The sequence below is a fragment of the Acyrthosiphon pisum genome, chromosome A1, assembly GCF_005508785.2.
Source record: "Acyrthosiphon pisum isolate AL4f chromosome A1, pea_aphid_22Mar2018_4r6ur, whole genome shotgun sequence".
NCBI classification, from domain to species: Eukaryota; Metazoa; Arthropoda; class Insecta; order Hemiptera; family Aphididae; genus Acyrthosiphon; species Acyrthosiphon pisum.
The window spans coordinates 106,036,152-106,053,304 of NC_042494.1; the positions used below are offsets into that span (position 1 = coordinate 106,036,152).

At 29.9% G+C, this 17,153-nt stretch overlaps 2 protein-coding genes and 2 long non-coding RNA genes across 9 annotated transcripts in view; all 4 read left to right on the forward strand.

Annotated features, from left to right (window-relative positions):
- Positions 1 to 97: 97 nt before the first annotated feature.
- LOC100573486 (prostasin) lies at positions 98 to 2,697 on the forward strand. Its single transcript, XM_016804229.1, has 5 exons — positions 98 to 317; positions 380 to 510; positions 584 to 751; positions 1,516 to 1,672; positions 2,163 to 2,697. The coding sequence occupies exons 1-5, from the start codon at positions 113 to 115 to the stop codon at positions 2,372 to 2,374; spliced, it is 873 nt and encodes a 290-aa protein (XP_016659718.1). The 5' UTR covers positions 98 to 112; the 3' UTR covers positions 2,375 to 2,697.
- A 1,294-nt stretch (positions 2,698 to 3,991) lies between these two features.
- Positions 3,992 to 8,378, forward strand: LOC115033816. Of its 3 annotated transcripts, none has more exons than XR_003839123.1 (3): positions 3,992 to 4,886; positions 6,653 to 6,881; positions 8,300 to 8,378. It is a non-coding gene; the product is annotated as an uncharacterized LOC115033816 (long non-coding RNA). The 3 variants fall into 3 exon arrangements; XR_003839125.1 differs by lacking the exon at positions 3,992 to 4,886 and adding an exon at positions 4,926 to 5,549; XR_003839124.1 differs by lacking the exon at positions 3,992 to 4,886 and adding an exon at positions 5,914 to 6,342.
- Positions 8,379 to 9,184: 806 nt separating this feature from the next.
- Positions 9,185 to 11,757, forward strand: LOC115033815. The gene is made up of 3 exons (XR_003839122.1): positions 9,185 to 9,362; positions 10,054 to 10,291; positions 10,423 to 11,757. It is a non-coding gene; the product is annotated as an uncharacterized LOC115033815 (long non-coding RNA).
- Positions 11,758 to 15,686: 3,929 nt separating this feature from the next.
- LOC100165635 (modular serine protease) overlaps positions 15,687 to 17,153 on the forward strand; it is a 52,363-nt gene continuing 50,896 nt past the window's right edge. Inside the window, exons 1-2 of one of the 4 annotated variants that reach the window (XM_029487964.1) lie at positions 15,687 to 15,995; positions 16,975 to 17,035. In XM_029487964.1, coding sequence (XP_029343824.1) covers positions 15,944 to 15,995; positions 16,975 to 17,035 — 113 coding nt within the window. In that variant the 5' untranslated portion in view covers positions 15,687 to 15,943. Of the gene's footprint in view, positions 15,996 to 16,127; positions 16,174 to 16,974; positions 17,036 to 17,153 lie in introns of those variants that run through there. The other 3 variants (XM_029487967.1, XM_029487966.1, XM_029487965.1) reach the window with 3 other exon arrangements.

Below are 17,153 nucleotides of genomic sequence, written 5' to 3' on the forward strand. Positions count from 1 at the left end.
AGGGGGCTTTGAAAAAATATGAAATTTCCCATTTCACCTCTGGACTCTTTTTACATTAATTGCATCTATAACACAAAATTATTGGATTTTAAGATATTTCATTCTTTAACTAATGTACCTATACAAAATTGAAAATTCAAATACTGTTTTAGATTGTGGCAGACCATATACTCCTAACCAAGTATTGATTCTAGATGGCTCTGAAGCTAAATATGGATCAGCACCTTGGAATGTTGGAGTATATAGAAAATCCACTAGAAATAATTTTAACATGATATGTGGAGGATCACTGATTGCTACAAATTTAGTTGTATCTGGTAAAATAACTTTGTGCAGTGTGTATTTTCTCAGTTCAAAATGACAAACGATCTATTTTTAGCTGCTCATTGTTTTTGGCAAGAAAAGTTGACAAGTAGAATATTATTAAACGATGGTACGTATAAAGTTGGCGTTGGAAAGTATAAGAGCGACATTACAATTAAGGACAATGAATTTACCCAGATTGTCGATGTAAGTAACAAACCGTTAAACAGAAATGATAACTTGATTTAATTCATTAAATATTTTACTTACAATAATTTAGGTTGGATTGATATACTTGAGAGAAGGTTATTATGGTTCATCCGGATATCATGCTGAAGATCTAGCTATTATTGTGTTATCAAACAAAATTACACTCAGCAATGTAGTTATGCCTGTTTGTGTGGACTGGTCTAAAAGATATTCCATTTTAAATGGATCCATTGGAAAAGTAAATTTATTTAGTACTTGTATTACCTATAGACTTAAATTGCAATGTATTAGTGGTTAGGTAAATCACTTGATGTCTACAGAAACGATCGTCAATACAGTTGGCTGATTATTTCTGGTCATTGTTATCACAACGTAATATAAACAGTGATTAAATTACCTTGCTTGTCCCGATTTTTCCTTCAATGATGAATTTATTAAAATACCTATTTTGGAATATTAAATTACACTTAAGAACCATATATTTTAACTTGTGATTTGGTACTTTCAGAAAACTCGTGAAAAGGTTTAAAAATTTTAAATATCTTATTATGTCAAACTACTGATTTAAAAAAAATTCGAAACTCCAAAAAACCTAAATTAAAATTAAAGAACTATTTAAATTAACTATTTTTCTATTTGGATAAAAGGAATTAAATATGGGTGAACAATGACCATGCATGGTAAATCCCCTTGTATATATTTTTAAAGGGACGTCTCAATAATACAGCTTAATTTCTGCCTGAAAAGAATATGAATGTACTTTGAATATGATTTGGTACTTTTAGGTAATCGTAAATCGTAATAGAGTTTTTACTCCATAAACTAATCCAAGCGAAAAGTTGGTACCTATTATTTCTGTGGTTTGATATATGTATATTCCATGATTTGTTCATAGAATTTATAATATCAATCTTGGTTGAATTAAGTGATTTTATTTCAGCTTTTTCTTTACACACAAACTTTGTTAATTTTGTATTGCTTATGTTAATTTTATTATTTTAGGTCGTTGGCTGGGGGAAAACAGAAAAAATGGTTGAAAGTTCTGTTTTATTAGAAGCTAATATACCATACATCGACCATCAGACTTGTCGAAATATGTACCAAAACGGATTTCAAAACTTTGTTTCTGTTGATAAATTCTGCGCTGGTACTAAAAGTGGTGAGTAATAAAAGTTTAGAATGATTAAATTATATTAGACCAACTACAAGGCATAATAATAGGGCAGCTGACTTTTTTGTAAAATATTTATCTTCGTTAGAAATCATGGTTTCATAGTTTTTTAAAAACGTTATTTTCATTAAATTATAATAATATTCAAAACTTCTCTAAAACTATTTGAATTCAAAAATAATTATGATGCATAAACACAAAATGCTTTGCTTTTGTCGATATTATTTTTATTACCTACAGTTGTTATTGTGAATAGGATAACATAACATCATAATTTTACCCTTTCATAATTTTATTTATCATAATATGGGTTTTGTAAGATATGTAGTTAATAGTTATCCTGCTAGGTACTTTTATTCCTATTTAATAGTTATTACTTATTAGTTATTTTTGTTTTAGGATATTTTATATATTATCATTTATCACCAATGTTTTTTTTTTCGTTTCCACTCATATTGTTATTAAATATTTATTTAAGGACAAGGAGTTCATCAAGGAGATAGTGGTGCCGGATTTACCATTGAACATAGCTCTTTACATTTTTTAACTGGAATTGTGAGTGTAAAAGATGCAGCCACAAATGATTCAATCGCAGTTTTTACAGACGTTAGTCGCCACATTTCCTGGATTCATGAAATTTATACCAATTATAGTTATGCAAGTGACAGTTTTTCTGGATCCGTTAGATAGTGCAGTAAAAATAACTAATAATTATATACTTACCATCCTACCATAATTATTTTAATATCGAAAACGGCATTTATATATATTTTTTTACCTTTGTTAAATTTTTAACTTTTTGTACATTTTGAATGATTTTATCACAAACACAAAGAAATAATAATATATTATAATTGTATAATTCAATATTATTGAATTTATTAAATAATTATGAGTTGTCCTTTCGTGTCAATAACTGAACATTGATTTATAATACATAATATATAATATTAATTTACATATTAGGTCAATACTCATTAGTAATAACTAATAAATTATTTTGCCATTTAATACTACGAATAATGTATTTTAATATTATATTCATAGGTAAGTAACTCAGTGTTGTGTGTTATCTAGATAAAAATATTTTCTTAAAAAGAATAACAAAATAATATAAATTATTATTATTTATTGTTATACAGGTACACTATAATATTCAGATTAGTTACTTGTATGTTTTTGGTACCTATATCTAGTAATATATATATTACTATGCTATATACAGGATAAAATAAAATGATTTGATCGTAATAGAAGATGTCTCGAAATAACCATACTCGTTGTAAAAGTATATTATTGTACAATCATAAAATGGAATAGTGTCGAGGCGCTATATGCCGTTTGGCTCGTATGAACGATTGGTATTGCGATTTTAAACAAGGGCGCTCATTATATTATACTATATTGTATCATTCAAAATATTATATATAGTAATAATAGAATATTAATGATGATAGTATAAATAATATTTTGTTTTAAATTACGACGGTATATTATGTGTAGTTCAATTTAATTACATACAATTTGTAAATTATAATATTGTAGCTTATAATATCACAAATATAGCATATAAAAATATTATACAAAATATGTTATATGGGTAATAATAATAATAATTATTATTAAACAATAATCTATTGAACACGAGGCACTTATTTACAGTAAAAACAGCATATAAAAATATTTATTGTGAATAACTTTAAGATTAATATTAATCAAGACGTATTTTCAATGTAACATATTTGACGTACGATCATTTGAAATATTTTTATATGCTATAAGTGTGATGGTGAGACGTGAGTAGGTATAGTCTGTCCAGCCAGAGAACGCGCCGCTTCTGCGCATGTAGACTGATGACCGAGCGAGCGCCGGGGCCCCATTTCCCCCTCTCTCGGTCTGCCGAAGACGGCACGTGGACACGTACATCCGGTCGGTGGGCCGTCCTGGTGGGGGCACACAGGGCTGGGTACGCGCAGGAATGCGCGAAAACGGACCGATTTTGGTAGGCACGCGGCGCGTTCTCTCGCTGGACAGACTATAGGTACATTATCCATTTATTAAAATTTCAATTTTAAACTACAATATTATAATTTGCAAATTTTTGTTGTAGAGTGGAACTACACATAATATATTATCGTAATTTAAACAAAATATTATTTATATTATCATTAATATTCTATTATTACTATACATAATTTTTTGAATGATATAATATGGTATAACATAATATACGTATTTGTAATTAAATATTAATAATGACATTGTGATAAATGGTAATTATGTATTTATATATACTAAGTAACGTTTAAAACATATTTGTTCAACCATATGCATGTGGTTGTGAGTAATATTGTAGTCTGAAGATGTTTCGCGTTTTTGTCCAAACCGTTCTCTGTATTAAGTATTTGTCCAGACATTTAAATGCATGGAAACCTGGTTCGATCCCGTTTTAAAATTATTTATGTCTTGCCGAGTGTCTGTTTAATGCATGTGTGTGTGCTTGTGTGTGTGCTTGTGTGTGTGCAAGCGCAGGAAAAATAATCGATACCCTCTATAATAGCAGGGGTGGCCAAACAGTCGATCGCGATCGACTGGTCGATCTTGGACGATTTCTAAGTCGATCCCCTTGTTAGAATTTATTAATTATTCTTATGCATTTGTCATTTAGTAGATTCAGTTATTAAATACATATTATATTTCAGATTAACCTGTTAGTGTGAAATGGCATTTTCTCAAATGAAATTTATAAAAGCTGAGTAGGTTAGGTTTAGACTTAAGCACGGAGTCTTCATTTGGCCATGATATATGCAACGACACGCTTCTACATCAACATTAAAATGTTAATACATTTTAAAATTATTTAGAAATTTAATGTGAAACACTCATTTCAGATAACTTAACACTTTAATTTTATTATTTATATAAGTATGTTTATTAATAATATTAAATAATTTTTTTACATTAGTCGATTCTAAAAGACAAAATATATCCTCAGTAGATCTTAATCAAAACAAGTTTGGCCACCCCTGCTCTATAGCGTCGGCCATGTTTGTATTGTTGCGTCCTGCGCCTGACTAACCTTTAATGACCAACGGCTGGGTTCTCGTTTCTTATACTTTGTTTGTCATTTCGCCGCTGCGGTAACAGCCGAACGCTAGCTGTAACTTTTATTTCACCCGAATCCTGTCGTAAAACATATTTTGTGAGTATGATACATATTATATTATATAGTTATGCTCGTGACCATGTAATAATACACGGATATATATTGTATTATAATTTATATTTATGTCAAAAACTTCGTAAATACTACTTTTAAAATAGTAGTCATGGGTGGAACTAGTCTACCAAAACGGGAGTGGGAGTTATCACTTTGGGGTCTGGTAAAAGGGGGAGTTGAATGAGATTATACCTAAGCTATCGATCTGATATTAAGTTGATACAATATAATAATAATTAATATATTTTTACCAATATTATTTTTTTGTGTGGTAAATTTAAAAACAATTTTCAATGCAAAGCGACACATCACTTATTGGACAGTATTATGACGTTTCTTTTTTACAACGATCTAAATATCCCGTTTTAAAATTATTAATGTTTTGCCAAATATCTGTGTAATGCCTGTGTGTGTGCTTGTGTGTGTGCAAGCGCAGGAAAAATAATCAATACTCTCTAGCCTCGGCCATTTTGTATTGTTGCGCTCTGCGCCTATAACTAACCTTTAATGACCAACAGCTGGGTTCTCGTTTCTTATACTTTGTTTGTCATTTTGCCGCTGCGGTGACAGTCGAACGCTAGTTGTAACTTTTATTTCAAGGCTATAATTTATAAATCACCCGAATCCTGTCGAAAAACATATTTTGTGAGTATAATACATATTATATTATAGAGTTATTCTCGTGACCATGTAATAATTCATAATAATACACGAATGTATATTGTTTTATATTTATGTCAAACACTTCGTAAATATACTACTTCTAAAATAGTAGTCATGAGTGGAACTAATCTACCAAAACAGGATGGGGAGTTATCACTTCGAGGTCTGGTAAAAGGGAGGAGTTGGATGAGTTCATACCTAAGCTATCAATCTGATATTAAGTTAATACAATATAATAAATTATGAATAATAATTAATATATTTTTACCAATACTCATTAAATATTAAAAAAAAAACAACAAACATGATATAATATAGGTTAGGTTACCTTTTTAAGTTGATACAATAGAATAATAATTTATACGTTCTAACCAATATTGTTTTTTTGTGTGGTAAATTTCAAAACAATTGTCAATGCAAAGCGGCACAACACAAATTGAACAATATTATGACGTTTCTTTTTTTACAACGATCTAAATTTCCCGTCTTAAAATTATTAATGTTTTGCTGAGTATCTGTGTAAAGCGTATGTCTATGTTTGTGTGTGTGCAAGCGCAGGAAAAATAATCGATACTCTCTAGCGTCGGACATTTTGTATTGTTGCGTCCTGCGCGGCTGCGCCTGACTAACCTTTAATGAACAATAGCTGGGTTCTCATTTATTATACTTTGTTTGTCATTTCGGCGCTTCGGTTAACAGTCGAACACTCGAACGCTAGTTGTAACTTTTATTTCAAGGCTATAAATCCCCCAAATCCTATCGAAAAACATATTTTGTGAGTATAATACATTTTATATTATATAGTTATTCTTGTGACCATGTAATAATACGCGAATGTATATTGTATTATATTTATGTCAAAAACTTCGTAAATACTACTTCTAAAACAGTAGTCATGGGTGGAACTAGTCTACCAAAACAGGAGGGGGAGATATCACTTTGGGGTATGATAAAAGTGGGAGCTGGATGAGTTCATACCTAAGATATCGATCTGATATTAAGTCGATACAATATAATAACTATTCATATTTATTTAAAACTATAGAACAAATATTCTTATAAATATTTTATAATATTGTCCATAGGTTAAACTGTATAAGAATAAATGGCAGATATACCCATTTGGTGTGTTATTGAGTATGATGATGTTGGTGTATAAATTTGACCAAAAAGTTGGACAGAGACTGGATCACCAGGAACCAGCTATTGGCCCCACCGAGGAGTTTTTAATTCAGACCTACAATACCTTAATGCAGTAAAACATAATACAAGTTCTGGAATAACTTGGCCAGTCTATAAGGACGGGATTCTATGGTAATTTTAAACTTTATAAATATTATATTTTGTATAGAACAGTATATTAAATATAGTTGAAACTTGAAAGCAATGCTGGTAAATGATAATCCTTACATTTAAGATTTTAATGCAATATTAATATTTTTTTTAAAGCGTTAAAATATTAGATATGAATATAACTAATACAATTATTTATTGGATTTTCTCTCATAATATATGGTACTTATGAGTAGGGATCAAAATTGAGAAAAATTGGTTTCATTTAAAATTTCCGGAAAAAAATGGTTTTGACGAAATAAACTGGTTTTTTTTTTCTAAAGAACTGAAAAAGTAATGTATAGTGGAAACAATCTAATAAATAATGATAGTTGATAATCATAACATTATTACATACATAATATTATATATACCATACCTAACTTAATGTCTGTATGTGGATAAATAGTGGATAAATCTAGGTACTTGATTTATGAATAATTATAATTTGTAATATTAATAACTAAAGTACTAACTATTAAGTATTTACTAATTAGTTATTTCTTATTTATTAATATTACTTCATATTTAAATATATATTTAGTATATTTTATTACCAACTCACTAAGTTTGAAAATATAAAAACTATCAAATAGTTACTAGTCATCACTCACCAGTCACTGTAATATAATTTATAAGCCTATCAGCCAGTTACTATAATACCTTATTAGTTATTAGTTATTACAAATATAAATAGACAATATATTATAAGTATAATTTTTAAAATTTAAAAATACAGGGGAATTACACTCTCCCACATAAATACCAATTTGATATGGAACTACGTTATTTTCAGAACAAATATTGAAATATCCGTATTAATATTTTTAAATTTTAATACAATAATACATTGATAACCGTATTGGCAAATGTGAAATGACAATGACAGGTTTCCTTATCTATTTTTTAAAATGATTTTTTTTTTTACATGGATTATTTTAATTTTTAAACGTAAATAAAATGTTTTAATTTTTTTAAATTCGGTTTTTTTTTAATTTTTCGAAAACTTCCGTTTTTTATCGGAAATGTATTATTTCAATATTCTCCAATTTTTCCACGTTTTCCGAGGCTCTGGGAAAAAATCGTTTTTTTCTGACATTTTCCCGAATTTTTCCGACATTTTGATCCCTACTTATGAGTAATAAGTACTTGTTTTATTTTAAACAATATATTAACTATATTGTATACTACACAATTGAGTAAAATACTTGTATAACTTTAAATGACATAGCACTATTATTCATCGCTTAAAAGTAAATAACATTTAAAATACTATGCTAAAGACTAAACTCAACAAATACATTTGTTCAAATCATCAAATTTATATATGCAGTTGTAATTATTGTTTGTAGGAATATGTAATATGTTATATTTTAATACTTTAATCAAATTTATTTTAGATGACTTTGAAAAAGCATGGAGACCATCAGATTTCAGAAAAAGAAAAAAAAAAAACCGAAAAAAGCGGAAGAAAAAAAATAAATGTTAGTTATAGTAACAATTCTGAACCTAAAGTAACGTTTGCTAAAATAAAACCATTTCTTAAACTACAAAAACCAAGTACATTGCCACGAAGTTTATATTTAAATGAATCTGCGTTGCATTTTCCTGAAAAATTACGCTCTCGCAGTATCTCTTTCTAAATTTTCCGCATTTACTGCATCATTGACCGCACAGTAAATATTTTAAATAATATAATTATTCGATTTGATTTAAAAATACACAACAATACCTACAAATACATTAAATACGGTAATATTGTAATAGACATTGCCTTTGCGATTCTTTGACCGGTCCACTTCCATCCAGCCACCATTACACAAATAACAATTTATAATAATATCGACATCATGAATTCACACGCATCTTCGAGTGGCTTGTTGGCCGTCATAGCCAACTTCATCACTGAGACGGCCGTGAGCGGCGCCCACATTGTGTCACCTTCGGTCATAATCGCGGGCCACAATTCAAACTCGTTGATCGCCCTCAAAAAAGTCGTCGGCGCCGGATTCAGAATCACCGATCCAATTAAAATTGTGATTAAAACTCCACCGATCACGATCACCGCTGGCCACAGCGATATGGAAATCCAGTGCTGTGAACCCAATGGTACCTTCGCCAACGAAGAGAAGTATATGTTTTGACATCCAATGGACGACCACCTGTTACGCACGGTGTGTCGGTGTCACGATGTCACGCCATGCGACGACGGCAACCCCGAAAACGTGCCAGTGATGTACGGAACGTTGGCCAATACGGCGTGGTACCAGCTCACGTTCCTGGTCCTGACCATATTGTCGTTCTGTTTAATGGTGATTACATCGTTCGTATACCACACCTCGGAAAACCGCGAGCACAGCCACTACGTCAACAACCTGGCAATGAGCGTCTTCTCGTCGCAATGCTTTACCTTTTTCGCCGGGACAATCAGACAACTGACTGTCACAGACTAGAAATCAACCGGTATGTCGGTATATATATTTGTATAATTAATTTTTATTATCATAATTATATTGTTGATGACGTGGTGTTAAGTGGGAATATTCGACATAGCCGGTAAAATGTATACAATTACACCGTCAAGCGAAAGTCTGTGGTAAAAAAAAAAAACAAAATGAAATATGCTTCACTTAAAATTTGTTTTTTAAATATTTAAAAAAAATTATATTATCAAAGAATTGTTATTATTTATTTATTTACCTATTTGTTTAGCATTATCACAAAAAAATTCAACTTAAATTCAAATTTATAATTCAAACACCAGTAAGCACATACAGGCTGATAAAATGATAAGTAGGCATTAACCTGGTATTGCTAAAACCTGATATCTTAGTTTTTTTTAGTTCTATACAAATTAATGAAATTATAATATACATATTTATATTGCCTATTAAATTATTTTAAATATGAATATAATTATATAATATTTACCTAGATAATACACAGGAATAGTAGTCATGGGTGGAACTAGTCTACCAAAACAGGAGGGGGGGATATCACTTTGGGGTCTGTTAAAAGTGGGAGTTGGATGAGTTCATACCTAAGATATCGATCTGATATTAAGTTAATACAATATAATAACTATTCAGTATTCATATTTGTTTAAAACTATAGAACACATATTCTTATAAATATTTTATAATATTGTCCATAGGTTAAACTGTATAAGAATAAATGGCAGATATACCTATTTGGTGTGTTATTGAGTATGATGATGGTGGTGTACAAATTTGACCTAAAACTTGGACAGATATTGGATCACCAGGAACCAGCTAATGGCCCCAACGAGGAGTTTTAATTCAGACCTACAGTACCTTAATGCAGTAAAATATAATACAAATCCTGGAATAACTTGCCCAGTCTATATAAGACATCTATACTGGGATTCTATGGTAATTTTAAACTTTATAAACATTTTATATGACAGTATTAAATATAGTTGAAACTTGAAAGCATAGCTGATAAATGATAATTCTTACACTTAATTTAATGCAATATTAATATTTTTTTAAATTTGTCTCAGCGAAAAAGGTAAAGCATTGCGACGAGAAGACGCTCATTGCCAGGTTGTTGACGTAGTGGCTGTGCTCGCGGTTTTCCGAGGAGTGGTATACGAACGATGTAATCACCATTAAACAGAACGACAATATGGTCAGGACCAGGAACGTGAGCTGGTACCACGCCGTATTGGCCAACGTTCCGTACACCACTGGCACGTTTTCGGGGTTGCCGTCGTCGCATGGCGTGACATCGTGACACCGACACACCGTGCGTAACAGGTGGTCGTCCATTGGATGTCAAAACATATACTTCTCTTCGTTGGCGAAGGTACCATTGGGTTCACAGCACTGGATTTCCATATCGCTGTGGCCAGCGGTGATCGTGATCGGTGGAGTTTTAATCACAATTTTAATTGGATCGGTGATTCTGAATCCGGCGCCGACGACTTTTTTGAGGGCGATCAACGAGTTTGAATTGTGGCCCGCGATTATGACCGAAGGTGACACAATGTGGGCGCCGCTCACGGCCGTCTCAGTGATGAAGTTGGCTATGACGGCCAACAAGCCACTCGAAGATGCGTGTGAATTCATGATGTCGATATTATTATAAATTGTTATTTGTGTAATGGTGGCTGGATGGAAGTGGACCGGTCAAAGAATCGCAAAGGCAATGTCTATTACAATATTACCGTATTTAATGTATTTGTAGGTATTGTTGTGTATTTTTAAATCAAATCGAATAATTATATTATTTAAAATATTTACTGTGCGGTCAATGATGCAGTAAATGCGGAAAATTTAGAAAGAGATTCTGCGAGAGCGTAATTTTTCAGGAAAATGCGCTGCGATAACACACCTGAATCAGTGTCTGGAACGCAAAATACTCTGACGGGCGCCGCGTCGGTTAAGGACTATTTATAACATATATCTAGAAAGGTGATCGGCTGCTTTTAACCACACGGTTGCTAACCACTCACTACCCTTAGAATTTCAAAATCAACGCCGCCACCGCCGTCACTGCCACTGTCGATGAAGTTGTCCGATAAAGAGGGGTCTGATTTCCACCACGCCCAGGACATTGAATTTGTCCCTTGTTACAATATTACAAATATGTATCATTATTACAGAACAAATTCACAGAAAATGTAAAAATCCTCCATCGGAATATCTGTGAAAACAAAATACCTTTGATACGAATGACGTTCCGTTATTTATCCAAAAAATAAATAAATAATTGAAAATTGTGATGTTATAATAAACTAAATTTTAGGACTGTAGAAATACTTGACGATTATTGTAAAAAAAATATTGAGCCAATGTACTTTGCCGAAATAAAGTATTTAAAATTATTTATCATATTATCACGATGACATTCAATGAGTATATTAATTTGACAGTCACTTAAGTGGTGTAATTTGTTCATTTTTTAAATTGTATTTTGGGGAGGGGGTGGAGAGGAAATGTATGTACATTTTATACCTACCTATACATAACAAATAATTATAACTAGGTACATAATATTTAAATATTCATAATATAGGTAAAAATATTGATATTATAGCAGTTATACATAATACGACGTTGCAGATGTATGTCATCACTCCGCTATAAAATAATGTTTGAACATCCAGTTATTTATTTTCGTACTACAATACGTCAATACTATATATAACGCAACAAAAATCCTTCGTAAACTACTTGTAAAAATGGCTAAGTAAAAAACATATAAGACCTTAAGCGCTATAAAGATGTGATATTATGAATAAATGCTTAGTATATTGAATTTAAGTTAACTTATTTTGTTTCAATAATTTATTTACTTGGCGAGGAATTACTTCCTAAAAGAAACAAAGTGTGATGAACAAAATAATTAAATGGCGAAGGACTATTAAAATATAACTTATTATTATTTTAAAAATATTATTATTAATATTTATATAGTATTCTAAATAATCCTTCGCCAATAAATACATTATTGAAATAAAATAAGTTTACATGAATTCAATATACTTAGCATTTATGCATAATATCACATCTTTATAGTGCTTAAAGGTCTTATATTTCTAGAATTATTATATACACATCTTTGCCACCACGAGGCCTTTCTCTATTAGAAATAACTAATATAAAATCATTACACTTAAACCAAATATTCGATTTTCGTAATGATTCCCCGTGGTGACAAATTGCAGAACACAAGTTATAAGTGTTGTCGCCAATTTGTAAGGTGTTGTTGGTAGAGATAATAATGATATATTTTGCATTTTTTCTAATAATATAGATAATATAATATAATTATATTATAATAACGATAGCTACAAACGATGGTAGATAACGAAGTGAATGCATACTACATAGTTGCATTGTGGACCATTGCTACATATAAAGGTGTTATATCATTGATCATGACAATTTATATATTATTTGAGATACATTCCGGTGTATAACGTATGCTTTACTGCATAGGCACAAATCGCAGGGGTGCTAAGGGTGCTTAGCACCCTGAATTTTAATGCTAGCACCCCGAATCCTGTGATTATAACTTATAGTACTACTACCTTAACATTTCTATTATACCTACCTAATTACATTTATTAAAAATTCAAAAACAGATTTATTTAATTATTTGTATTAATAAATTAATAATATAATATATCAAGTTTACATCTGGATATATTAAACTGCTATGACATAATAAAATATAAATATATTGTAATATAATATCATAATTTATTGTTGTTGTGATATTATGATATAATAAGGAACCGGGAAATAATTGTTAAATATATTGAACATTTACAACATATATATAAATTATAAGATTCGGCGTATTTAGTGTCTACAATCAACGCAGACCGACCGCGACGATTGCACGGCGCGCTCGTTTTCTCTAATTAGACCCGCAGTATAGGTAATTCCACAAAATAGGATTAAAATAGTTTTGTAGCTTTATTGCATTCCGTCCCGTTGGATTTGTGTGATTACTGATTTGTATTTTGTTAATATATATGGAGTGGTACTGTTGGGGTGTGTGAGGGGCGAAGCGGGTCTGTTTCCTCCAAAAAAATTTTGGTGCTTAAGCCCCCCTGATATTTTTAGGTGATTTGCGCCCATGTAGCACAAAACTTTAAAAAATCTCTGAGGCAATTACCTCTGAAATCGTTCACCACGCCACTGTTCACAAATAATGTTTAATAATATAATTATAAAAAGATTCGATATAGTTAAAATTAAATAAATCGATTTGGGTATCATTAGCTAACGTTTTAAAGGAATAAGTAAATTCTTTACATGTCCTAATTATGAATCATTGAACCGATGACGATTTTTAGAAATATTTAAATAATATGTATTGAAGAATAAAGCTGAACTAAACGTAACACCTAAATCAAGATTTTCAATCTCCAATATACCCGATGGAGCAAAATATTATCTATATACCTCATAATTATAAAGAACTGGAATGCGAGGCCTAGAAAATGACATTACTTTGCTCTATCAAAAATTTGTTTTTTTTTTACCACCAGATTTATAAGAAATTTAAAGCATTTTGCGACAAAACCGAATGTGAAGATGATTTTATTAATCAAAATAATTTCATATCATTAGCAAACACTATTTGTGACGAAAAATCTAAGCATATAATTTATCTCATACATATAGTGGCGTACTTAGCGATAAATAAATTAATATTGTGAAAAAATTCAACAGGTATACTATAAATTGAATTTTAATAAAAATTTACCAATTTTACCGTAAATTTAGATTTATCAAGAATTTTCAAGTGGGCACCCGTAGGTATCTGCCATGCCCGGGTGGGGGAAGGCGGCAATTCTCAACAGCCGCCGTGACTCGGCTGAAGAAAAATGCCACCCGCGACCGAGGAATCGAGCCGGCGTCGGCTGCGTCGCAACCGACGCCTAAGACCGCTCGACCACTCCGTCCTCCTATAATTAGTTTTATTTGATTACCTATAAAGGTTGACATTTTTATTAGGAATAAATGAAGTGGTATTGGTAAAATAAAAGTGTTCTCTAAATTAGTTGAAGCATAAATGCAATAAGGGGAAAATATACATTTTGGGTTATCACTTTTTACACGGCTTGCTTGAAACCGATTGAAAAAATTTCGATTTCGGTATCGATTTTGTATACTGGTTTCCAGTTTTTTCTGATTTTGTTTTCGATTTAAGTTTTTAAACAGTTCTAACTGGTTTCTAAAATCGGTTTCAAGCCTGGACTATTAACGTTCATCCTTAGTTTATTTTTTTTTTTTGAAGCACCGGCGGCCGGATCGAGCGTTCGAATCGCCTTTTGTATAAAGTAAACTTTCCAAAATGTCAAGATACAAAGATTTTCAAACAAATACCGTTTTTTTAAATTATATTTTCGGTTTCGGTTTTTAATTATAATATCGATATCCAATTTTTTCCGCTTTTGGTTTTAAAGTTAATTCCGATATTCAATTTTTTCCGGTTTCGGTTTTGAATTAGAGGGGAACCTTTAAAGTTTTTTGTAACAATAAGTAAAAGGAAACTGAGAAAAAAAGGGGCGCCAAAATCGTAAATACGCCTCTGTATACTATATAATAGATTCTAGGATATAGTGTCTCATGATGTATATTATAATTAGTGATGTGGATTTTACGTAAGGAAAATTTTTGGTAACTTACCGAGTAATTTTACCAAATTTACGGTAAAATTGGTAAATTTTTATTAAAATTCAATTTATAGTATACCTGTTGAATTTTTTCACAATATTAAGTAAAGAAGGCAAGATAAATATAAAATAAATCATTAGTATTTAATCTCTTTATTAAAAATATAAAAATAACAATTAACAATTATTAACAGTAAAATATAAAATAAAAATAATTTTAACCTGTTTCAAAAAAAAAAAAATTATATATATAAAATAAAATATTATCGGTCATTATCATTTTATAAAAATTCTGATTTGTATTATACTTCTAATATCTTGATAAACAAATACAAATACATACAAATAAAGTGGTCACTCAACTGTTTGAATAGTGAAAAACAATGTAAATTGTAAATTTTTTTTTTGTAAATTTACGAGATTCGTATCATTAATTATAAACAAACAACTGTTCAAGTTCTAAAATATAGGTGTACCTAACTAATATAACTGGTATGTATTATAAATTTGCACGAACATATAAAGAAAAACTACCATTATATATTTTATGTTTGAATTATTCATTTTAATCAACTTTAATATAAATATTTTTGTTTAATATACACTTGAAAAACGAATAGTTGCGGTGGGAGAAACTTCTCTTATACATTTAGTGGGGGGGTTGACTATACCGTAATAAGCCCGCCTATATTCATTGTTTAGTTGATACGTTTATACTGTCTTAACATATATTAACCTTTTGAGTGTTGAATATTGTAAGCAGTTATTTAAGAACCAGTCAACAATTTTTAATCATGTATAATTAATACATTTTAGTATAATATTTTTATCTATTAATTAGTGTTGTTATTTTATTAAATTTGCAATATACTTTCGTTCTCGGTCGATGGCCATGAAATCTTCGTTCTCCTGGCTAACATGTTTTTGTTTAATTTTCGGTACGTCATTTCAATACCTACATTACGATGCATATATCTAATCTAACCTAACTATACAATGTAATACTTATTAGCTTTTACCTATGTTTTTATTATTAAAGTAAATATAAAACTTACTTTTAAATATAAATCTTATACATTATATTATATTTTCGTATGATGAAATTATTAAAAACCAGTAAGTACCTAGTGACTTTGTCTCACTATATAAGACATATTATTGACCAGTGTTAATTGTTCTTGCGATTTTCTATCATTGTATCAAGGGCTGCCCTGTGATGTTACAAAATTTTGTTTTCAATTCCTCCCGTTTTATACCATTTTTTTATTTAGTGGATACGCTTTTTAAAATTGGATTTATCTATTTATCTAATTTAAAATTCAAACTATTAGTTTCTCAGTAATAAAAATGTGGCTAAAGATAATTATAGTCTTTAAGACTGATTATATAGAAATATAATATATCATACATAATAATGAATGTATTTAATTTAATTTAATTATATTTGCTACTTGGACCATTTTTATAAATTATAAATAATGATAGATTAATATGTATTACTAACATTTTTGCATTTCCATAGCGCCGATATCTTCTAAACCCATAATCATATATTATTATCCTTAGTACCTACACAAAGTCAAATAACTCAAAAGTTAGTAAGTAGTTTGAATTTTGATTTTGATGCGTCAAAATGTTTAGATATATTTTCTGATAAATAATTTACAGTAGAAATGGAAGGTTCTCATTTCAAAACAAAAGTTTGCATCCCCACACGTCTTCTTAAGCAGTTCAACAATTTTTAATTTTTATAATTTTTATATAGTTTTTAAGTATATTTGAAAATTCTGAAAATTAGATATCGAACAACTGCATTATTGAATAAAATAGGGGATGAGCATGTTCAAATAAATATATTAATTTTAATTTGCCTACCCCTGTTTATTATACATGAATTTTAAAATTTTATTATTTTAGAAACGGGCATTTTGTGTGATACAAAACTCCAAAAACAACCTACCATATCTGCTTGTCCGGGGTTGGTAACTATATATACTATATTTTCATAATAAATAATAATAAACTACTATTAAGCCTGTTTAATATAAATATATATTTTACAAAATATATTTTAAGTACTACAGTTAAATTTAACT

Bases quoted from the DNA above. Each gene is read 5' to 3' on its own strand.
- LOC100573486 (XM_016804229.1), top strand. From the start codon at position 113: ATGTACCTATACAAAATTGAAAATTCAAATACTGTTTTAGATTGTGGC. The intron at 318-379 runs GTAAAATAACTT...ATCTATTTTTAG, and splicing joins TACAAATTTAGTTGTATCTG to CTGCTCATTGTTTTTGGCAA. The intron at 752-1,515 runs GTAAATTTATTT...TTATTATTTTAG, and splicing joins TAAATGGATCCATTGGAAAA to GTCGTTGGCTGGGGGAAAAC.